Source organism: Peromyscus leucopus, chromosome 19, assembly GCF_004664715.2.
Source record: "Peromyscus leucopus breed LL Stock chromosome 19, UCI_PerLeu_2.1, whole genome shotgun sequence".
Lineage (NCBI taxonomy): Eukaryota > Metazoa > Chordata > Mammalia > Rodentia > Cricetidae > Peromyscus > Peromyscus leucopus.
The window spans coordinates 76,204,105-76,229,077 of NC_051079.1; the positions used below are offsets into that span (position 1 = coordinate 76,204,105).

The following is a 24,973-nucleotide window of genomic DNA, read 5'->3' on the forward strand; positions in this document are numbered from 1 at the left end:
GATTCCTACCCTTTATAACAATATATTTTACTGTAAAGAAACCCACACATATTCTGGGTCCTGTGTTACTCATATGTACTAAGTGTGCCTTACTGAGGAGTAGTAACAACGGTGAGAAAATGCCTGATCTCTGCCCGAGTTTATTAGTGAGGCCTGTGTTGAGTCCCGGCCTGCTCTGTCACTGAATTGTCAACAACCCACTTCCTCCTTCAGCAGTGGAAGGTAGTGCTTTGTCCTCACATTGTCACACGAGGAAACGAGGGTTTAAAGTGATTTTCAGGCTGACCTAATGTCAGATGGCCAACAGCAGAGGCGTGACAAAAAGCTTTTCAACATTTTCCAGTGTAAACAGAGGAGTGGAAGCAGTAATGATTTTATTCTGTGAGGAGTCTGTTTGTTCCTCCTCAGTGTCGGACATTGAACCAGGTTTTTATGTTTTCTAGGCAAGCACTCAACCCTAAACCTCCACATTTAGTAGTTGATGAACTTGTCAAGATATAAATATAAGCGAGTTTTGCCCTTGTTAGTTTAATCATCAAAAAAAAAAAAAAAAAAAAAAAAAAAATCCCGTATAACTAGTTAAAGTTTTAAGGTTTCTTTTGTTTTGTTTCTTCCTGCTTGGAGGTGATGGAGAGGAAAGTAGAACAAAGGTGTAAGTTTGGGAAGCATTTGTGCCCTGGAGAGCCCTGGCCCTGCCTTGCCAGAGTGGGGGCTGTGGCTTGCAGGAGTGTGGGTGCTGTCAGTGCTCTGTGATGGAAGAGCTGAACTTTGACATCATCAGGTGGTTTTGTTTGTTTGCCTGGGATAGTGGGAAGAACCGCTTTAGACCTAATGGTTTTCCATTTAACCTTTCTTTAATTTGCTGTAAAAAGTCAGATTGATAATTACAAAGCTATATCTTGCACATAAAAATTTCTAAATGTTCCCTTGCCCTTTTGCAGTAAATTATTGCATAATTTGTAGTTGTTCAGTATTGTAAGAAGTGCAGAGAGAGCTTGCTCCAGCTGTTAATGAAAAAATGAATGTGTATCTCTGTGATTCAGGAGTTTGCTTAACTAATAATTCATTAGGAATTAACCTTTTAGATAAAGGATAGGACAGTCTTATTTGAAAATTTGTCTCACTCAGAATTTTGGAAGTGTTTTTGTTTTTGGTCTCAGTAAAGAAAGGAGATTAATTTTTTTTTTTTTTTTAGAGGAGTGTTGGTTTTGTTCTTTTGAGATGGTCTGGTAATGAGACCAAGAACAGGTCATGTGGCTGGCATCACAGGTGTGTACCACCATGTCTAGTTAGCATAGCATCTCTCGGAGTGTTTGTGGGTAGTTGTTTTTTTTTTTTTTTTTTTTTTAACACAGATTCTTAGGTGCCCCAGCCTGGTCTTAAACATACTACATAGCTCAAGATGACTTTGAACTTCTGATCTTCTTGCCTTTACCTCTTGAGTAATGGGATCAGAGGTATGCCTTACCATACCTGGTGTAGGCCTTGCTGGAAGTGGAATCTAGGGCCTCAGGCAAGCCAGGAGGCTTAGCCTCATCCTCAGCTTTGGACGGTTTTCCTATAGTGTATGATACAGTGTGCATGGACACTTACTCTTTTAGTTTCTGTGGTACAGGATTAGCTTTCTGTGTGACACTTATGTGTGAAAATACTCATCTATGACAAAGTTAAAGCTTGTGGTAGTGGACAGAAGTGATTAGAATGCATTCCCTAAATTTGCTTATTTTGTTGTATATAATGTGTAACATGTTTGAAATTGCTTAAATCTATTTCACGGTATTTTTAGTTATTTCTACTCTCAATCCACTTTTCCACTTGTGAGCACATTTGATTTGTTGTGGTGAGTTTGTGATGTCCTCATTCATCTTGCCAGCAGTTTAAAAAACATCAAAAATGGGGAAATAGGAATTTGGAAGCATGCCTAGCTAGAGGGTCCAACTGATTATCTGAAAATGGAGTGACTTTCTTTTCTCTTGTCTTTCTCCTGTTTCTATGTCTAGGCAGCAGAGAAATGATCATAAGAGTTCTGGAACTGCTTGCAGAGGACATGATGCTCATTGGACAAGCAATTTCACCTGAAATCTGGAATGATAGCAGCCTCTTTGCTATAGATGTGGTGAGAATCATCTTCTGTGTGGTATAGACTTTCTGGCAAAATACATGATAGGCTCATTTTTATGCATCTCTAAATGAATGTTTTCCTCATTGGTTTGTTTTACATTAATAGGAACAAATTGTGCAGAACAATAAGAGGCCACTTCGGTATGATGGGTGTCAACACCATCCTTTCTTTTCTATAGTAGAACTATAGTATCTAATGTAAAGATTTACTGGTTTATATTGCTGTTTTCTGATTTTAATTTTTTTTATACTTTTGCTCATAGAAAGTGTTAGTTCATAACAAGAGCAAAATAATTAATTTTAATTGTTATCATATGTAAGATAGTTTGAGAATAGCAACATTGCTATCATGGAACAATTCAGAAAACTCAGTGTTTCCCAGCAGTTCTTTCTGACTTAGAGTAAATTTAAACCTTAGGAAATATAGTTGAAATATTGTATCTTACTACTTGAAATAATTCTTTTTTTTCTTACAATTTTAAGAAAAAATTATATTAGCTCAGTTTATTTTCAAAAAAGGTAAAAATGTAACTCTGGAGCCCCTGGCAGTGGGACCAGGACTTATCCTGGTGCGTGGAATGACTTTTTGGAACACATTTCCTAGGATGGGATAACATGCTCAGCCATGGAACAGCAGGGAGGGGCTTGGTCCTGCCTCAGCTTAGTGTGCCGGACTATTAGCTCCCCAATGGAGGTCTTACCCTCTCTGAGGAGTGGATGGGGGGTGGGAGTGGGGGAGGTGGGGAGAGGTGGGATAAGGGGAAGGAGGGGGAACTGGGGTTGGTATATAAAATGAAAAAAAAAAAACTTAAAAAAAAATAAATACATTTAAAAAATTACCAAAAAATGTAACTCAGATTTCTCTCCCTGAAATTTCTTACATTGATATCATTGCAAGTGAATTTTAAAGAAAAGAGTATTTGATTTGCCCTAGTGTCTAGAAATACAATAGAATGTTCTGTATTGATCTTTTATCTTGTGACTTTGTTGAACTTGTTGATTCTGAGAGTTTTTTTTCTCTCATTGTTCCAGTCTTGGTAATTTCTTTAGGATTTTCTTTCTATGGAATCACATTGTTGGTGAATAAACAGTGTTAGGACTGTGTTATCTATGGATAAAAATCTCATTTCTGTTTAGTCAATTTAGATATTTTTTAGTTTCTACTTGTGGGCCCATTGCTCTGGCTGGAACATCGAGTCCAGTTGGAGTGGATGTGCTGAGAGCCTTGTTCCTCATCCTGTGGGGTGTAGTTAGTCTTTGAGGATTAGATACAGTCTGAGTTCTCCAGTTTTGTGAGGTGCTCTGAGGAAGCTGAGAGGAAGTATATTCCTTGATTTGATGTTTTTGAACAGATGTTGGATTTTGTTCTAGCTTTTTCAGTGCCTTATAGAGATGACCATTTTTTAAAATAGAAGTTATTTGTTTTTCTGTTTATTTTTATATTTGAGTCATGGTCTTGCTAGATATTTCAGGTTGGCCTTGAACTTGATCTTGAAGATTCCTGCTTCAGCCTTCCCATTGCTGAGGTTATAGGTATGCCTCCCCGTGCTTGGCTGGATATTGCACTGTGTCTTGATTTTAATGCATTTGTCCTAACAGGCGGCTAAGCTATCTCCAGAGCGGGCTCACCTCATTGAGGCCTATTTAAAGTTTGCTAGAAAGGGTCTGAAACAGTGGCTTCAAAGTGGAGCACTTTTGTCCTCCAGTGGACGTTTGGCGGTGTCCAGAAGCATTTTTACGTCTCAAATTTGAGTGGTATCTGGTAGCTAGAAGCCAAGACAGCTCTTCATAAGAAATACGTTTTTAGCTGAAGGTATCAATAGTATCATGAGTGAAAAACTATAGTCTTAGAGTATCCTTGCATAGGTCTGGATTCTACTTAGGGTGAGATGTGGCCCCCTAGGGCTCCTATTGGATGTCTGCAGGGATTTCTGATGATTTCTACTGGTTGAGGCTCAAATCTTTATTGTCCTGTCTGCACCCTGTGATTTGTTCATGTTAAATCTCAGTGGTTAGATTTGGTCCACATGTATGCAGTTTGCATCTGTAACTCAAATCACCCATCTCAGCATGGACCAGTGGAACAGTGTTGGCTTCCAGACCTCTTTCTGTGCATTGCTCTTGTGTGTAGTCCTTTGGCCTGTAGTGTCTTACCATCTCAGATTCCGTATCAATCATCTCCATCTTCTGAAACCATTGTGGCTGTCATACTCCGCGGGCCCCTTTGTCTATGTTTTCTCTCTCATTGCTTTGGTTTTGGTAATTTCTTTAGGATTTTCTTTCTGTGGAATCACACACATACATACCTTGCAGGCACTGCAGGGCCTTCTCTTCTTGTTTTTCTTTACTCTGACATGACAGTTTTGTACTGCTAACTCCCCTGTGTCTACTAATTTTTTCCTTATTTTGTGCAGCTTTTTAGTTGTTTCTTAGGAAGAAATGACTAGTCCTTATTGCTATTTTATGACCCAAAGCAGAGGCTTTAAATTTTGCTGTTTAAGCAACTGACTTATCTGGAAGTTACCAGAGTTTTAATTGTCCAGTTATTCTACAGTATGGTCTACATCTCTCTGAGTCATTATGTGTGGACAAATGCTATGCTGGTTAGTTTTTGTCAACCTGACACAAACTAGAGTCACCTGGAAAGAGGACCTTAGTTGAAGAATTGCTGCCATTAGATTGGTCTGTGGGTATCTATGGGAATTTTATTAATTGCTGATTAATTTAGGAGAGCTCAGCACATGGGGGAGTGCCGTCAGGTGGGCCTGGGCCGTATCAGAAAAGTAGCCGAACAAGATAGAGGAAGCAAGCCAGCAGGCAGAGTTCTTCTGTGGTCTGTACTTAAGTTCCTGTCTCTGAGTTCCCGCCTGAGTTTCTGGTTGACTTCCCACGGAGATGGACTGTGATATGGGAGTGTAAGCCAAATAAACTCCTCCTTCCCCCAAGTTGGTTTGGTCAGTGATTTATCACAGCAAAAGGAAGCAATCTAGGGCAGATGTTTGTTCTCCACTCTCTGTATTTCATTTGGTAGAGAAGCTCAGAAATACACAGTAGCTCCAGGAATGCTGTATTATAGCATAACATTCAGGAGATCTGTAAACTTCCAAAGTTTGGTTGTTTTTGGTGCTAGAGCTTGAACCCAGGACCTGTTGCACAAGAATTTTACCACTGAAACACATCCTCAGCCCTTAATGTATCCTTAGTAATCAGAAACTATAACTTTTTTGACATTTCAGTGTAGCATAATTCATTTGTCATTTCTATCTTTTATTTTACAATTATCTGATAAACATTTTTCTTGAAAGAATGATATTGTCTCTTTTGTTAATGTCAATTAGTAATGTCTGTTCTTTTAATTTTTCTTCCTTTCTTTTTTTTTATCCTGTTAGGGAAATATTACAATAATTCATTAGTCATAGAAAATATATATTGCTTTTAAGATAAATTATTTAGTGTTTTGTAAATGTTGGGGATCAAACCCAGGACCTTGCATGTACTGGGCATATTCTTTCCACCTAGCTGTATCCGCAGCCCATGTGATGACTTGTAGTTACTGAATTTTCTTTGTTACTATGATTATGTCTGTCTATATTTAATTAAGGTCTATTTGGGCTGTTAGAAAATGGGCTGTTAGTAATCCTTCGGAATAGAAGTCAGAACACAAGTAAAATACATATAATGCAGATATTTACATAATAAATACTTGTATATTAATTATCTTTCTGATGCCATAATGAATACTTGATTTAACTTGTCAAGGGAAAGGTTTTTTTTAGACTTATAGTTTTGGAGCTTACAGTTTAAGAATGAGTGCAACCAGTTGCTTTAGGTTCAGGTAGGTGTGTGTGTGTGTGTGATAGCAGTGGTGATCTTTGTATGATGTTAATTTGCATACCGCATGGCCAGAAAGCAGAAAGAAAGGGGAAGAGGCTAAGGCTCTTTTGGTCCTCTTCAAATGAAAGCCTCGGGGACTTAAGGATATTTCACCAGGCTCTCCCTCCTGATGGCTTCATCCTGGAGACCAAGCCTTTAGCACTTAGACCTTGGAGGTAGTTAAGCTTCTAACTATAACAGCACCATGCATACACATATCTCTGGTGTTATTTTTTATGATACACGTGCCTTGGAAAGATAGATAAATGGCGTACAGGTTCAATTTCTGTGAATAGTTTTGTTTTTGAGACAGTCTCGTGTATCCTAGGCTAGCCTCCCCACTCGCTGTGTAGCAAAAGATGATCCTGAACTTCTGATCGTCTGGTCTCCATTTCCCAAATGCTTGGATTGCAAGCATGAGAGACCTTCCCAAGGCAGTAATTTAGAGCTTCCTGCATGCTGAACAATCATACAACCAATTGAACTACACCTCTAGTCCTGATAAAATAATTCTTCATCTTCGTTTTTCTTTAAAGTTACTCTCTTCATAGTACTTTTTTAAAAAAGGAGATTCCTTCCCCCAACCCCACATATTGAAGGTTTTCAGCAAGTGATTTTATTCTTAGAAATGTGAGGAATGGATTATCAGTTTTTTTCTAAAATTAACTTGAAGGAGCTTGGCCAGAACATTTATCTGTGAAAGTTAGTCATTCAGTTTTTACTTTTGATTGCTGATCTTTGGTGACTCAGTGGTTTTTTTTTTTTTTTTTTTTTTTTTTTTTTTTTTTTTTTTTGTTACTATAAAGGTTAAATCTGTTATACAAGTACCAGTTGGTAGGTAAGAAATGCTAGGTCAAATATCAGTACTTGAAATTATACACAATTTACTTAAGAATAAATACCTCCTTGGTAAAAGCTATTTTCTTCAGTGTTATATTAAAGGAAGCAAAAAACTGAAATTTCTTTTTGTTCCTACTTTGGCCAAATTTAAGGTAAAGATAGAATATTGTTGTTAAGTCATTAAAGGAGTACCACAATATATTGTTATCAATTTAGAAATTAAATACTTAAGGGTATATAATCATATTTCAAGATAGTTCTAAATAGTTCAGTCATGTCTAACATTCTGTAATTCAGTTTTGTTAAGCACAATATAATGAATCTTCCCCTAGAATTGAATACCTTTATTCATTTGAAGTAAATAAGAGAAAATTATTTTTGATAAAAGAGAAAATTTATTGCTAAGCATTTGCCAAAATTAGATTTTTTCCAGAGTACCTCATTCTACCTTGCATACAAAATCAGGTCTGCATTTTTCCTACACACATGGCAGTTAGGTCGAGGAGCTGCGGGCTGTGCCTTCCTCTCAGGTCGTGCCGGCCTCCTTCTGTGTCCTTCGTTTCTGTTTCACTTCAGTCCCTGGGTCCCTTCACCGTAGCTCACTGGCAAGTCGTCCTTTTTCATCTTCATGTCTCCGTGCTTCTAAGTTCCCAAGTGATCTGCAGTGAGTGTGCAGTGTGCTTAGTCTGCATGTGGCTTTCCATTCCAGCTTTTATGTTACTATGTTGGGAGTTAGACTCTTTATGTTTTATATATACACCTTTCAATGTGAAAGGTGCACTGTCCTGGCTAAGTGGTAAGTTTCGTGGAAATTTATAATAAAATATTTTCCTCTTAAAACAACATTGCTACTTGAGAAGAAAGTTGACATAATTTGATAGTTTTTTTTTTTTTTTTTTTTTTTTTAGTTTGTTGGCCTCTGTTTTATTATTTAATAACATTTGGATCAGTTTGAGGATCCAGCTGTTAAATTACATCCTCTACTCCATAATACTTGCCATTGTATTCGGCACATATTCAGACACGCATTAGAAGCAAGGTCCATATGTGTGTGTGCTCCAGTTTGGAACATTAGGCAGTGGGAACAGGGAGGAGTTTATAGCCCACTAAGCTTTTGTGTTTTATTGTTTTTATTGGCATTAGTTAGGATTTGTCATTCAATACTCAATCACTGGTAGCTTTTCATTACAATGTCAACACATTTGTCATTCCTTTGTGTTTTTATTATTATCACATAGATGATGGTCATTTGGTTGAGTGGCATACATTTTTGTGTTGGATTTTTAATGATAGTATTTTTTTTTATTAAATTTTTTTTATCCATTTTATATACCAACCACAGATCCCCCTCTCCTCCCTCCTCCTGCTCACCCACCCCCTGCTTTCTTCCCACCCACCCACACCCTATCCCCTCTCCAAAAGGGTAAATTCTTCCATGAGAGGACAGCAAAGCCTGGTACATTGAGTTGAGGCAGGACCAAGGACTTCCTCCCTGCATCAAGGGGGAGCAAGGTGTCCAACCATAGGTAATGGGATCCAGAAAGCCGGCTCATGCACCAGGGATAGATCCTGATCACACTGCCAGGGGCCCATAAAACAGACCCATCTACACAACTGTCTCCCATATGCAGAGGGTCTAGTATTTTAACAATAATATTTTATTTGTTCTCAATCATATTTACATGCAAAATTGATTGTTTTGTTTAGCTTTATCTTGTTTGGATGTTTTCAGAAAGAGAAACTGCTCCAGGTATTGGGATCCCTTGGAGAAACCATATGTTACCGTAAAACCAGCTTTAACTTGGAGCAAGCTGAGGCTCTGCTTGTGCACCACAGGATGGCTTTCATCAGCATTACACTGTTCACAGTTCGACTGTTGCAAATCCTTCTCCCCGTTGAAAAGGTAAGGGAGATAAGGCTGGGTGCTTGTATTAAGCATTGTAAATAAATGACTATTTAATGGTGTGAAGATGTTCTGCTTTAGAATATTTTCAAAATATATGTGGTATAGCACCACATCCTCCGTGGCTTGACCCTGGGAACCTAACTGACGAGAAAATGAAAAAAACCAACACACAGACCCATGTACAGAAAAGCCAGGATCAAGTGGGCCATGTGATCTGATGGAGACACACCACCACCTGCAGAAACCCAGAAGCTAAGCCTATTTATTTATTTTATACATATCAACCAAGGAGATATGGCTTTATTGTATACAGCTAAATAAGGAGGTAAATTTAGCTAATCTTTCTAGGAGGTCTCTGTCTTAGTTACTATTCTGTTGTTGTGAAGAGACATCATGACTAAGGCAGCATATACAGGAAAGCATTTAATTTGGGGTTTGCTTACAGTTTCAGAGGGTTAGTCCATGACCATTATATCAGGGAGCAGGGCAGGCAGGCAGGCAGGCAGGAATGGCAGTGGAGCTGTAGCTGAGATCTACCAGCAGCAGACAGAGAGAGAGGAAGAGAGAGACAGAGACAGAGATAGAGACAGACACTGAACTGGGCATGGTATGGCATTTTGACACCTCACACCCTATCTACCCTCATTGACACAATTCCTCCCACAAGACCACACCTTCTAATCCTTCCTAAACAGTCCATCAACTGGAAGCCAAACAGTTAAATATATGTGTTGTATGATATTAAAATATCATTATCATATCATTAAAATATCATACAACATGTATGAGCCTATGGGGACCATTCAGACCACCACAGTCTCTGTAGGGGAGCAGTCTCAGCTTGCAGTCATACTGGAGGAAGAAGCTGTGCTTGGTAATTTCTGCATATAGTGCACACTGATCAATAGAGAAGGCTTTGCAGATTCCCTCTGAGTTTCACCTGGGGATGGCTTTGCCACACCCAGTGTGGCTGAGGCATTGGGATCCTAGAACATGGCTATGCCCATGTGAGTAATACACATTCACTCAGGAAGTCATCTGCCCCTCACACATTTACCCAGAAAGTCATCTGCCCCTCACACATTCACCCAAGACTTCCTCTACTCCTCACAACTTCCCCTTCCATCCTTCCTTCCTTCCTTCCTTCCTTCCTTCCTTCCTTCCTTCCTTCCTTCCTTCCTTCCTTCCTTCCTTCCTTCCTTCCTCCCTCTCTCCCTCCCTTCCTCCCTCCCTCCCTTCCTTCCTTCTTTCCTTCCTTTCTTAATTTCTTTTAGTTTTGGTTTTTTCGAGACAGGGTTTCTCTGTGTATGTAGTTTTGGTGCCTGTCTTGGATCTCGTTGCCCTCGAACTCAGTGAGATCCACCTGGCTCTGCCTCCCGAGTGCTGGGATTAAAGATGTGGGCCACCACCACCTGACTTCTTTTTTATTTCTTAAATGCTACTGTTGCAGCTTGACTTGTGGTTCAACGGCAGTTTTTGTGAACTCTGGAACGTGGCTAAGGAGAGAAAACATGGAGGCCTCTGTCCTGGGTGATTTGTGTTTATTCTGCTCAAAAACTAGGAAAGCTTGAAAATCAGTAAGCTCTTTCCCTTGAAGCGGTCCTCTCTCAGGGCTGCTTTTAAGATCGCTGCTACAAGCAGCTGCTGCTGGCCAAGTCCACCAAATGGAAGGGACAGAGCTGTTTCCTGAGGTGGTGCCCAGCCTGCCCTGTAGTGGCCAGTGCCCTACTATCAAGGAGTTCCCATCCAAGAGGGCATATACTACCTCAGATCCTGGCTTCACAGACAAGGGCTCCGTAGCCTAGGGTGGGGAGGCTGGTTCAGTTATCCTGCTTTAGCTCAGGAGCAAGAGCAGCTTGTTTTTGCCAGAGATCAAGCTCAAACACAAGAGTCCACTGCCCCTGACCACTTCTACACCTGAGGGGAAAAAAGCCTAGACAAAGATCTGGGCAGGTTGTCTGGAAGTCCAGGAACTATTATAGTGTGGACAGGTCAATGGTGACTGTAACATGAATTTTAAAAGGTCTCATTAATAAAAAAAACACAGAGCCAGATATTGGGGTGAAAGCCGAAAGATCAGAGAAGCAGTAAGAAGCCAGCCATGTTCTTCCTGCTAGGAAATCTCAGAAGAGAGAGCTACTTCCTATATACTCATGCCTATATCCTTTCTGTGCCCTGTCATCTTGCTTCCTCCTTCTGCCCAGCTCTATCACTTCCTGTCTGTCTGTACAGACCTCCAGACTCTATGGTTAACTAGCACTGGGATTAAAGGCATGTGCCACTGTGCCCAGCTCTGTTCCCAGTGTGGCCTTGAACTCACAGAGATCTGGATAAATTTCTGCCTCCCAAGTGCTAGGATTAAAGGTGTGTGCCACCACTGCCTGACGTTTATGTATAATATAGTGGCTGGCTTTTTCCTCTGATCCCCAGATAAGCTTTATTGGGGTGCACAAATAAAATATCACCACAGGTAACCGACTATAAAGTGATTTGCTACAAACTTGTAGAACTCTAAAAACCTAAAGAATCCTGATAGTTTGGGAAATGAGTATAATCCATTTCAACAGCCAATTCATAAGGAAAATACCGCCAGTAAAATCTCTGTCAGAGAACTAAAATGTAACTTCAAAATATGAGCATAACTGCCTCTTCCTGGGTTCCGCCTGTCCCATGTTTCACACCTAGCACTTAGCGATGCACTCCTTCTCTCTTTCCCCCCTCCCTCCTTCCTCCCTCTCTCCCTCTTTCTCTTCCCACACTTCTCTCAGACCTACGTAACTTGGTCCTGGAAACCTGATTGGGGTGACCAAGGAATGAAAACAGGACAGACACACAGATGAATAGACAGCTGGAATTGGGTGGGCTGTCCACTGTGACAGACACAGACACCAACAGCCACCCTGAGACTCCGCGTGAGGAGGTGGTTTATTGTGTACAGTTGGACAAGGCGGTGGTCCAGCTAGTCTGGGCAGGAGATCTGTCTGTAGGGGAGCAGTCTCAGGCTGCAGTCATCCAACAGGAAGCTGTGGTTGCTACTTTCTGCACACTGGTCAGTCTTTCCTAAACGCTCATACTTGGACCAGAGGAAGGCTTTGCCATTCCCATGGGTCTGAGACATTGGGGTCCTTGACATGACTGTGCCCCTGACAACGTACACATTCACTCAGGACTTCATCCCCTCCTTACCAATTCACTCATGGCTTCCTCCACCCCCACAATAGAGTGATTTTAAGGGAGACATAGAAAGTGACTAGTACCTTGAACAGTTTTGGCAAATCATTTGATAGAAAGAGATTTTTAAAATTTCATAATTCTTTTTGCATATGTTAAATTTATTTGATTTTTCTACACTTGTATGTATATTCCTTCTATGTATATTCCTTCATTTGTTTATTTATTCAATATTTAACTCATTGTCTTTGGCTAGTAGTATTAGAAACTAGATGTAGAACTAGTTAAGTTAGAATTGGTCTCATAGAACTTAGTCTTGTCTAAAACTTGCTATTATTAATATATTTATTTACATGCTTGACTTGCCTAAGTTCATTATAAAACAGATTTATTTTGTGTGTGTTTTATCTGCATGTGTATATGCAGATCCCCTGGAGTAGGAGTTTTGGATGGTTATGAACTGCCATGCAGGAGCCAGAAATTGAACCTTGGTCCTCTGTAAGAGCAGCAAGTGCTCTTGTTCAGTGAACCTCTCTTCAGCTCCTGGTTTCATTTCTTTAATAAGTTTGGGGTCACATGAAGGGCAGTAATCATGTCTTCAATTCGAGTTCATTTTACTCTATTATTTTTACTCTTGCTAAGCATACAGCAAGCCTTAAAAATACCTCATGTATATAGGGAGACTGACACACACATATGTGTATCTAGTTAACTGATAGACCTTTTAATTGAATGGTTGTCAGTACAAATATAACCATGCTCTCCCCTCTGCAAGTGAGCAGCATGGCTCTTGATGCTAGTCATTCCTGGCAAGGTTAGCTGCTGTTTCTGTTCAGCTGGGTAGAGTTTGTTACTTATACCTATTCCCAGAATTCCTTGGCACATGCAATATATAGTTTCCAGCCTTTCAGAAATTACATCCTTGTTGCACAGCACATGCTAATGTCATCCATCTATTTTCTCTCACTTGACTTTTCAGAATAGATAAGCAGCACTTTAGCATCCAGGGGTTGATCAAGTTTGTTTCTTAATATTGTTCTTTTTTAAAATACATACTGTAATCTCAGTTGCATATTCTAGCTTAATAACGTCTGTGATTTATTTATTTACTTATTTTTTGATAGCACACACATATCTTGAACATTTTCTTTTCCGCTTGCCTCCTTTTACCAGCAGTATAATTACTTGATATTATTTATTTTTTCAGTTTACCAAAAGAATTTTTAAAAAATGCATATTTGGTAGTATTAAATATCCTGATGTTTAGGGACTAGAGAGATGGCTCAGGGCTTAAGAGCCCTGACTGCTTTTGCAGAGGACTTGAATTACTTCCCAGGACCCATGCTGGGCAGCACACAAGCACCTGTAACTTTACTGCCAAAGTTATGACAGGACTCTGTGGGTACCAACATGCATGTGTGTTTACATGTGCACACAGACACACATAAATAAAAATAAAATCTTAAAAATCCTAATTTTTGACTCATATGGCTAATATTTGATATATGGCTCTTTGTTTTAGTATCTAAGCTATATTGATGGTTTAAGCTAATTCTATGGATTCACGTTTTAGTATGTCTTTTCAAAGTTCTTTGTGATTGACATACTCTTTTGGAGAGCTACTTTTCTACCCTTGATGTTATTAAGCCTTCTTCTGTCCTAGTCTTTAGTTCTTTTTAAAAATCTACTTTTCTATTTTACCTAATCCTTTCTTTTTAAAACTTTGGTCTTTTAATTTGGAATCTAAAATAATCTCTTAGAGAACATTTTAATATACAAAGAAGGATAAAAATTTACTTATGATTTCATATTAGTTTGAGGTTTTCTTTTACTATCAAATTGAGAGTATCTATAAAAATTATGCTTTTATGATTCCTTATTATCTAATACACATTTCCACTTAATTAGGCACTTCATAAATTTTAATGGCTACTAATATTTTATGCAATAGAAATGTTCCATAATTTATAAAGACATTCTTTTGGAAATTAAATTTAGAATTTTTTTTAAATGTTGTAAGGAGTAACACTATGTCAAGCATATGTCTACATGCATTTACTCATATTTTGAATTACGTCTGTATTGCATTACTGGATCAAAATGAGCATCTAAAGCATGTTTTTATTTTAGGTATATTAAAAAATCTTGCAGTTCCACAAGGTGAAAAAATAGTACATGGAAAGTATAATTGTGATCTTACATGTGGGAAAATTATTAAAAAGAAGTACTTTTGAGAAGTTGAAAAATGTTGGAAGTGCCTTAAGTCAGTATTTCTTCTATTTATGGCTAAACACTACTTCTGAAATAATGAAGTATGATAGCTTAATTAGACCATTTAAAATTAAAATTTTTTAGGAGTCAAAAACCCATATTCTATAAAGGCTTTGTTTTTAGGTAAGTTTTTGTTATATCAGACAAGTATGTAGATGAATGCATTTCAGCCTAGTGACCCCCTCCTTGACTAGACAGAACATTACCAGCCTGCCCCAGGTTCTTCCTGTGTGTTACCCACACTTGTCCTCTCAACTAACTCCTCCAGGAAGGACTTTTCTCTGCTGACCAGTTTGTCTGCTTTGAAGGTCAGGTGATGGAACTATGAAGTTTTGTTCAACTTCTTGTCTTTGGAACTTTACTACCTTTGCTACTTGTTGAAGCAACTGGTTCATTTTAATTGCAAAATAGAATAACACTTGTTGTTTATTGTGTGTGTGTGTGTCTGTGGGTACATATGCCATAGAAGTCAGAGTCCTGTTTGTGGGAACTGGCTCTCTCCTCTACACTGTTGGTCCCGAGGGTTGAATTCCAGTGGACAGGTGTGGTGGCAGGTGACTTTACATACTGAGCTGTCGAAGTGGCCCTGACTATATTTTTAAATGTAAGGTTATATCTCAGAATTTGACTGTTAATGATAAAATATTGCACATCATTCATGTACAGGTGTTTTATAGTATAGTTATTAAAAACAAAAAAAGCTGGCCTACTTGAGTGAAAGTGTGTCAGTTAATGCATTAACAATAACCTCAGAGGGCACCAGTATGCATCAATATCCCATTTGGAAATGAAAATAAAGCAAGATCCTCTTGGATTAGTTTAACCAAGAACAAGTCTAAATCTGAATTCTCCACGTCTTTCTGCGCCCTCTGCCTGTCTGTGGTTTGCAGTTACTGGCCTGTCTATAATTTGTCCCTTGTGTGTGTCAGTGTCTGTGTGTGTGTGTGTGTGTGTGTGTGTGTGTGTATGTGTCTGTGTGTGTATGTGTCTGATGTTTGCCATGCCTGCCCTAACAAAGGGCTTTTCTCTGTATTTATTGAACACTTCAGGAAACATAGCATGGGAATGGAAAAGAGTTCTTTATAGAAATCTTTAACAGAATTTTACAAGAGAATAAATAACTGACCCCATATAGCACTCAGCACTGCAAACAGTTGTTATCAAGCTATATTCACAGATTGCTTTTAATATTTATAGTGAATATTTGTTTTAAGGTTGCTTCTAACCTATTGGTTGCTTTCAGCAAATGTTCACCACAACACATATACATTGTTCTGGGTCAGAAGCATGCAAGAGTGTGAATTTAAGACCCCAAATGCATTTAGCTTAGCTTGCACAAGCTAATTGCATGGTTCCTTGTTCAAAGCAGGTGAAACTTAGGCTGAGTACACAGCAGGACAGCAGGTTAAGTTCACAGTCTTAACTGATCTCATTGTAAATATTGGCTATGTCTAGAAAGTTTAGTTTTTCTGGAGTCAAGGGACTTTTTCAGAAAAATGTATTATCACAGAATGCATAGGAGAATCATGGCAACCAGAGAACTACGTGCTGTGCCTTTTCATTGTCCTTAGTTATTAACCATTTTTAGTTTTGTTCCTGGAGTTTGGTGGAGAATATAGTCTCAATTCTATTTTCTAGTAATATTAACACATATAATATATTGCCAGGTCAATTTGGAAAAAATAAAATTTGACATTTAAAACGCACATTTTTACTTTGTGAAACATTAAAATGTGGAACCCACTACTGACCTTGGTTCTCATGAACTACCCTACTTGTGATTTTTAAAACCATCTGCTTCTTTACACTCCTCAGATTAATGTTTCCATACAAGACCTATCAATTACCTGAACTGCAAGCTTGTGCATGGGTATGTGTAGATAGTGTGTGTATGTATAGTATGTGTATAATATGTCCAGTGTCCTGGCTTTTTTTGTTGTTGAACATAGATATTTTTCATTGTTTTTCTGAAGATAAATCAGTATCTGTAATTTTTGGTAGTATTTGTGTTTTTAACTTAAAACTTCACTAGATCAGTTTCAGACACTGCAGGAAATTGTAATTAATGTATTTATTGGGTACTTGGTTATAATTTTCTTTAATTAACTAAGTACTTTAAAATGGCATCTAAACAGATCCTCTTCCATTGCTCCTCATAGCTCCATTGTGTATAAACATTAAGTTTTGCTGCCCTCTGCCTGTGAGCAGCCACCAACAACTGGAGGGGAATTTGATGCCTGAAACTTGTCATGTTTACAGAGGTTTTTCCTTTGAAATTGCTAGTAAATAACTTTGAAGAGTATTCATATTTGGTTAAAATGTTGGTTATATTGTGTAAACTAAATTGGGAAATAAAATGAAGGTTATTTCATTTGGGTAAATATGTGTGTATATGATGGGGGAAGCAGGGTGGTGGGAGGGCTGAAAATACTAGCCTTGAACCAGAAAATGCAGAATCCAGGTGTATTCTAGGAATATACTTATATTATTCTCAGCTTGCAAGCAGAAGTAAAAATAAGGAGGACTTCATACACCAAGTCCTCTGGCCGTTTAGTGATGTGTGTCAGGTCTTGTGATTGATGCTGCTGACTGAGTGATTCAGAGCAGTACACTTTGAAGTTTAATGTGCAAACAGATCTCCTTGAGATCTTGTTACTGCTATCTTCCATATTCTGAGTCATCAGGGTAGGGCCTGAGCAGCTGCATTTCAAGCCCCCACCCACTATTGCTGGGGACACAGGGCCTTGTGCTTGCTAGGCAAGAACTGTACTATTGAGCTAAATCCTTAACCTGAGGTCTCCTTTTCTTACAGACTCTTAATGCTATACCATGCAAGAACTAAATTTAGGAACTTAGCACAGTGTTTTGAATTGTTGGTGTAATACAATTTCAGATACAAATATGCAGAGTGAAAAGGTCAGAATTCCTCTTTGAGGAGAAAAGGGGAAAGGAAGGAAATGAATATTTGTCAACTTCTGTTGTCTTAGGGTTCCTGTTGCTGTGAAGAGACACTGTGACTATGGCAGTTCCTATAAAGGAAAGCATTTAATTGGGGTGGCCTTACAATACAGAGGGTTAGTCCATTGTCATCATGGCAGGAAGTATGGCAGCATGCAGGTAGACATGGTGCTGGAGAAGGAGCTGAGAGTTCTACATTTGGATCAGCAGGCAGCAGGAAGAGAGAATGACACTGGGCCTGACTTGAGCATTTAAAACCTCAAAGCCTACCCCCAGTGGCACACTTCCTCCAACAAGACCACACCTACTCTAACAAGGTGACACCTCTTAATAATGCCACTCCCTATGAGTCTACGGGGCCATTTTCATTCAAACCACCACAACTATGTTGTGTGTTCTTTGCTTAATGCTTAATTCATACCCAGCTATTATTTTTCTCACTAGAATTGGGCATTATTCTTTTAAAGTAAAATGTAATTACTATGGAGTTAGACCCTCTAGGTTATATTATTTCACTACAGTGTGTCCAAGCCACCAATTCTCCTTCACTTATTCCTCTTTATTTTCCTCATTCTTGCAAATGTAGAAGACTAACCTCATCAAATATCCTCCTTTATATGGCCTTTAAATGTGATTTACTTGTTTATATTTCCAGGAAAGACATACACACATCATATCATATGGTTCATATCATCTAAATCTTATAGATCTCTTGTCTTCCATTTTGATACCTTCACTTGGATAGTGAGTGGTGTCTCTAACTCCTCACCTCAGACCTAATTCTTTGCTTCATAAGTGTTTTCTCCCTATGGACTTTGTTATTTCAATAAATAGTATCTTCATTTTTCATTTGTTAATTTCTTAGGCAAAAGTTCCAGTCCTTTAGTAGCATTTCTCCAGTGTAAAGTACCTGAGTTGAACCCAGTGTCCTGTTTGAGCTGTTACTGCAGTAAACTCTTTATTGGTTTCTCTATTTTTACCTTTGTGTTTTACCCTATATTCTTTGCAGACTAGTCTCAATACTTGCTTGTGTCCTGTCAAGGGTGTAGCAGGAATCTTAGAAGGTCTTATTAATAAAATCAAACCTGGAGCCAGGTATTGGGGTGAATGCTGGAAGATCAGAGAAGCAGAACAAGCCACAGCCACCTCACTTTGCCAGTTCCTCAGCTGGTCCTGTTTCCTCAGACTGGAAGCCTCTGAGTCCTCATCGAGAATGAATCTCAGCTGAACTGCTGCTCAAAAGCCTGAAAGCTTAACCAGCCCAAATGCTTCTTGTTCCTGGTCCTCACACCTTCTATATCTTTCTGCCTTCTACCATCACTCCCTGGGATTAAAGGTGTGTGTCACCATGCCTGGCTGTTTCCAATGTGGCCTTAAACTCACAGAGATCCAGAGGGATTTGTGCCTCTGGAATGCTAGGATTAAAGGCGTGGGCTACCACTGCCTATCCTCTATGTTTAATATTGTGGCTGTTCTCTTCTCTGACCCCAGATAAGTTTATTAGGGTACACAATATTTTAGGGAACACAATACCACCACACAAGGGCTTCCATCTGTGAGCAAGTCCTTAAGGAAAATCAAAGCCTTACTTGATCTGGTTCATCTCTCCCTATCTCCACCCCTCAGTACTATCTCTAATGGCCTACTTGGAGCTTGTGTACTTACTGTTTCCTTTGCTGTGACTGCTTTACCCCAGATACCTATATTTCCTGACTGTCCAGGTCCTTTATTATGCAGGCACATCTGGGAAGATGGAGCCTAAATTGAAGAATTGCCTCCATCAGATTGGCCTGTGGGAAGTCTGAGGGGCATTTTCTTGATTGATGATTTTTGTGGGAGGACCTGGTCCAAAGTGGACCATGCCATCTTTGGACAGGTGGTCCTGGGGTGTATAGAAAGGAAACTAAGCAAGCCATGGAGAGCAGACCAGTAAGCTGTATTTCTCTGTGGTCTCTGCTTCACTTCCTGCTTTCAGGTTCTTGGCTTGAGTTCCTCCCTGGGTTTTCTTTGGTGATGGTTTGTAACTGGTAAGCCAGATAAACCCTTTCTTCTCTAAATTGGATTTGGTCATAATGTTTATCACAGCAATAGAAAGCACACTAGGACACTCTGATGTCACCTTATAGAGAGGTTGTGCTGCTTCAAAGTAGTAGCCCTTCTTGTCCGTTCCACATCACTTTTCTCTATCTTTCCCATCCTGGTTTAAAAGTTTTTACTAGTATTCCTAGCTACATCTGACATTGTATGGATGCAGTATTTACTCTCTGCCTTCCTCAGTGGAATGTTGGCTTCACAAGGGCAGAGATTTTGTTTTGCGTTTGCTGTGTTCCCAGGATCTGTACAGTGCCCACCATACACAGGAACAGAGGGGAGTTAATAGATGTTGACTGAATTGTAGGTGAGCAGGTATGTGGTTTTCCTCTCTTTCTTTTTCAGTAGGAGAGTTACTCATAAAACAGTGAACATTCTCTTGACTTTCTAATACCTTCTTTCTTACGTATTTAAACTTTTCAGTGATTTTAAACTAAATTTGATTCCATCTTTTGATCTTCATTTTCTATTTGTAAACTATTTTCAGGGCCTTGTTGCTTAATTGATGAAGCATTTATCTAAATTGTTTTATTATTAATAAAAACTCGGGAGTCGGATATTGGGGTAAAAACCTGATAGATCAAGAAATCAGCAGAGGCATGGCGAGCTGACCCTCTCCATGCTTCCCAGATCAAAAAGACCTGTGAATCCTTCTAAGCCCCTCCATACTCTTTCCTGTGCCTCTCTATTGTATTGTATCCTGGGTCCTCCAAAATCTCTGTGGCTGATTCCTGTCAGCTAGTCATTGACTCCACCCCCTGATTCAAGGGTAATTTTACTAACAGTCTCAGATTGTCACATACGATCAAATACCCGGCAACAAATTGATCCACCTCTTAATATTAGACTTTTAGGCAGTTCATGATTATTGTTAAAATAGGACAGCCATGAAATGAATCATGGTTAAATCCAGTAAAAATGACAGAATTTCAGCCATACTACTGAGCCTGTTGAACGATTTTTCTTTAACTTTGACTTAACCACATTTCATTTCTTTAGTTAATACTTAGAATTTTACCACAAAACTAGAATCATTAAAAATCAGTTATACAGTAGCATGCCAGCTAAGCCTTTTCATTTTCACAATCCTCTTCAAGCTGGTGTATTACCTACTTTTCAGGAGTGGCTCTGTGCAACATTTATTGGCCTCCTGAAATTCATTTAGCCACCTTTGAAGATACATTAAAATTTATGAGCCTGAATGTAGCCATTATGAGACCATTAGTCCTGCTCCTTGTGAGCTGCCTGTTTTTTCTTTATGGTTCTTAGTTGTTCTTTTGCAGAGCTGCCAGCTTAAGTTGTGCTGGGATCAAGAAAATTGGGCCTTGGTGGTCCGTGTTACTGGAGTTGTATCCACGCCAGTGGATGTCCACACACTCGAGAAGAGAATTTGACATTGCTGCTGCCGCTGTTGCTGTTATAGCAATGGTGGCCACCGCTGCTACTGTTTCTGGGATTACCATTTCATAATTGGTTACTACAGCTAGCACAGTGGAGACCCTGACAGCAAAAGTAGCTACCACAGTTAGTTAATCTTTCATTCTATTGGGCATGATAAATTTATTTTAATAGTTATATACATTTCGATTGGCTTTGAAAATTATAAATTTATAAACTCAAGTTCCATTTACTTGTGGGATACCATCTTATAAGGACTCCAATTTTCAGTAAGGCTCGTTAAGGAAGAGAATGGTTCAGTTGCCTTTAGCCTACTGGCTATGGTAGGTTAGGACTTCTGTTGGTCTTTTCTGTGTCGAACACACAGATTGCAAGCCCAGTGCCACTTTGAGATCTTTGGCAGCAGTTAACTCTGCAGCTCACACATGATTGAGCCTGTATGATAATGAGTATTCAGAGACGGGTAATACCTGGAGGGTGCTCACCAACCTAAGACAGAGCACCTGTATGGCCTGGGCAGGCGTCTCCATGACTGGTAAGGTGACCTGCTGATGTCCCACGCAACCTAAGTCAGAAGCTCATTTTTTAGTAAAAGGGGGACCTGTAGGGCCCTGGCCCCATTTTGGGTAACTGTTGCCTTGCTTCTGACCTTGACCTTGATATCCTCCATATACTAATTCCCTGCCGGGTTCCACCCTCCTGAATGCTTAAGGGAAGTTCCTTGTCTGTGTATCCTGCATAATGGGCATTAACAGCTTAGATGCAATATTGTAAAACATCGGTAGCGAACTTCTGCCCTCCGGTATTCTCCCATTGTGCTGTAAGCCTGTATTTAAGACCTCCTCCCTCCTTCAATAAATGGTATTCGGCATTAAAAAAAAAAGATTATAGAAAGCATTCAACATTGTGTAAAACCCTGTAACAATGCGGTATTTGTTTTCTTTTGTTCTTTCTCTGTTGTAGAATATTTTTTTAAGGTGTGTTACTTTTGTTTAGGTTGCATTTATTTAACTCTGTGAAGCTGTGATACTGTGTCTGCCTAAAACACCTAATGGTCTGATAAAGAACTGAATGGCCAATAAAAAACAAATAAAGAAAATCAGTTATAATTTTAAATCCATTGATTTTGGTTATGAAATATATCTTAGTTTATAAAGCAACACAATAGGTCTGTCTTCTGTAAGTTTTCTGGAACTATTTGAAATGTGTGGCATTTCCTCTCAAAAAGAGCACAAGTCAATTTTTGCTCAAATAAATTAAGATGGACTTGAATTAGTGTTGTATCTTGTGTAGTTAGTAAGCCCTGCATTGCATGCTTATTTATGTCAGAGAAAATGTTTCTTTCTTCAGGAGTGTCTTAGCTTCATGCTTCATAGCAGAGTTGTAAACAAAGGGCAGCTCCTAGAGGAAGAACAATTTGATCCAGCAGGAGGAAGGTATTCAATCTCCCAGCCTGAGACAAAGAGTCCATATTTGGACTTCAGACATTTTAGGCAGAGAGAAATTGTATTGAATAGAACACAGAAGTAGATGATATGTTGATATATTGGAGAATACAATTTTCTTTTGAAAATGCATAGATACTTGGTAGAGAATATGGACTCAACTAACATTATATTTTACAGTATGTTTCTAAAAAAGCACAGTAGAAAATATTTAACTTTTTTTCTTTTTTTAAATCAAGGCGAGTGAATTTTTGCCAGAGCCCATGTCAGCAGCGTTATTCCTTGTCTCTTTGGACATGCCTATTTCTTTGGAATATCCAGAGTTTCACGACACTGTTGTGGCTTATTTGGAACAGCTGGATTCTGAAAACTACAGCATTTATAAACGAACTGCAGAGGCTGTTTATTCAATTGAATGTACCTGTAACTTTCTGTCTGATGTGGGGAAAGAGGTAAAATGTTTTGTAAATATCTCTGAAGTCTTTTTGGTAAAGCGGTTAGAAAATCTGACCTACACTGTTCTAACTGATAGGCATACAACAAGTAAATTGCTAGGTGTGAGATACATTTTTGTTGAGTGGGCCTGTAGTCTGATTACAATAAGGATATGGTTTGTACAAAAGCAACACAGAAACTTTAGTGTACTGAATAGTGTGTATTCATAGAATTAGCAGTTTCAGAAAGCCATAGCGCTGTTTTACTATATGGGAACTGAGTGATGATGGATTTAATTAGAATTATGATAGCTATGTTAATACATACTTATATACTTGTAGATACAATTTTATTTTAATTTTTTGTGACAGTTATTACATGCTTTCATGAAGAACTTGATAATTTTGTTGCTGTTAATTGTAGTCTTGAATTATTATTTTTAAGATAGTGGGTGTCTTGAGGTATAGTATTGAAGCACTAATTATTACTGTTTATCTCATTTAAAAATTCTATTGAAGCATAAAATATTATATTAAAAGACTAGTGGATCCTAGAGATGACATTGCCTTAAGTAGAGGTATGTGTAGCATCTGAGAATACCCAAATGAGTCTTGCACACAATTCTTATTCCTTTTGAAGTTTCTCTGAACCTCATGTTTATAATTTTCCTTTATTTATTCATTATGATGTTTTTCCTTCGCTTTTGCCATATTCCTTCTCCTGTCACCTTCCCCTGTACTGGGGATGGAATCTCAGGCCTCTAGCCCCTGTTCCTTTTTCTTATTATTTAACTTTTCTGTTTGTTTTTGTAAATTCACCAGGTTGGCCTGAGCTCATTCTGTAGTCCTGGAGGGCCTCGTGTGTGGCCTCAGCCTCCTCAACAGCTGGGTGAAGACCTGGCTTCCTGGCCTGCCTCACTTTTGTCACTTCTTGATGCTGCTGGCTTCCCAGTTCTTTCTTTAAAGTTTTCAGCCATGTCTTTAAGTGGATATTTATTTGGCATTCTGCAGTATTTTGGCTGTGCACCTGTAGATGCCTTCTGTGTTTCCAGAACTTGTTAGGATGGTAGAGAGGAGTGGTAGGTGATAAAATATACCAGTATTTTAGTAACGGAGGTCACAGATGAGTAAAGGAAACCCAAATAATGAATGGTCCCAGGTGATATTTCACTACAATTTCCCCTATACTTTGCCTTGTAGGTTGACATTTGTAGATTGATTCTTCAGAAAGTGGAGTTAAACAAATATGAACAGGGTCTCTGAATGGTTTGATTTCTTGAAGATACTTAGTTAACTATGAGAATGTTATTGCATATGAATTTCATATTTCCTGTCCCTTTTCTCTTTTGTTACAGGGAGAAAAGAATCTCCTAGAATTATTGGAGCTGGCAGACCAAGCCTTGAGGAGCTTTTCCTATCATCATCATTCCCCCCTAATAAAGGAAACCATCTGCATTTGTTCAAAGATGTAATATTTCCTTTTTTAAAATGTGACAGTATAGGGCGGTGTGTGTGTGTGTGTGTGTGTGTGTGTGTGTGTGTGTGTGTGTGTGTATGTGTATGAATGTGTTTATGTAGACTTAGGAATAATATAAATAAAAATGACCTTACATGTTTTCCTATTTTAGTTTAAATTGTTTTATGGGTCTCACTGTTAAATTGAATTACCTTATTAAATTGTATAGCTGCATTAACTAGTTAACTGCTTTATTCAAAAGTTAACTTTAACAGTGTCATACCTATAATGAAAATGAGTAGTTCTTGGATTTGTATACATTGTAGCCATCCCTGTCAACTACTCCAACAGTTATTAGTTTAAGTAGTCAGAGGTGCTGTGCTCAGGACACAGAAGCAGGAGATTTACTTGGAGTTCAAAGTCAGCATGCACTCCATAGTGAGACCTGATCTCAAAAAATAAAGTCAAGACAGAAATAATTCCCCAAGTTTACGATTCTTTTGTAATTATAATTTTATAAATTACCAATTTTATAAAACTTATAGATATTTAGAAAGCATTATATATTGGTTAATTTATTTTGAGGAAACTGGAGCAGGTTCCTATAATAAATTCCACAGTATTATGAATATCAGTTAACTTTGAGTTTTAATTTTATTTTTATTAATGTGTATCGATAATATGGTGCACATGCCATGACATATGTGTGGAGGCAGGAGGACAGCTTTGGGGAACTGGTTCTCTTCTTCCACAGTGGGATCTGGGGATGGAACTCAGGTCACCAGATCTGTGTGACAAGCATCTCCACCCTCTAAACCGTCTCACTGGCTCCAGGCCAGAAGTGCGTTTTTGTTTTTGTTTTTTTGTTGTTCAAATTTTATTCCTTTTGAATAAGGTCTGCCTGTGTAGCCTTGGCTAGCCATGGGCTTTCTGTGTTGACCAGGGTGGTCTGGAACTTAGTGATGTGTCTACCTCTGTCCCCTGTGTGTTGGACTTGAAGGCTTGTGTC

General features: G+C 38.7%; 1 protein-coding gene across 2 annotated transcripts in view; it reads left to right on the top strand.

The window, feature by feature from the left end:
• The window catches only part of Rttn (rotatin), a 181,555-nt gene that overhangs the window by 14,748 nt on the left and 141,834 nt on the right, over positions 1–24,973 (top strand). For both annotated transcript variants that reach the window (XR_005089555.1, XM_028886849.1), the window contains exons 10-13: positions 2,001–2,116; positions 8,567–8,737; positions 22,314–22,526; positions 23,864–23,976. Coding sequence is in view for 1 of the 2 variants with exons in the window: in XM_028886849.1 (XP_028742682.1) it covers positions 2,001–2,116; positions 8,567–8,737; positions 22,314–22,526; positions 23,864–23,976 (613 nt within the window). In the remaining variant the exon portion in view is untranslated. The remainder of the gene's footprint in view (positions 1–2,000; positions 2,117–8,566; positions 8,738–22,313; positions 22,527–23,863; positions 23,977–24,973) is intronic.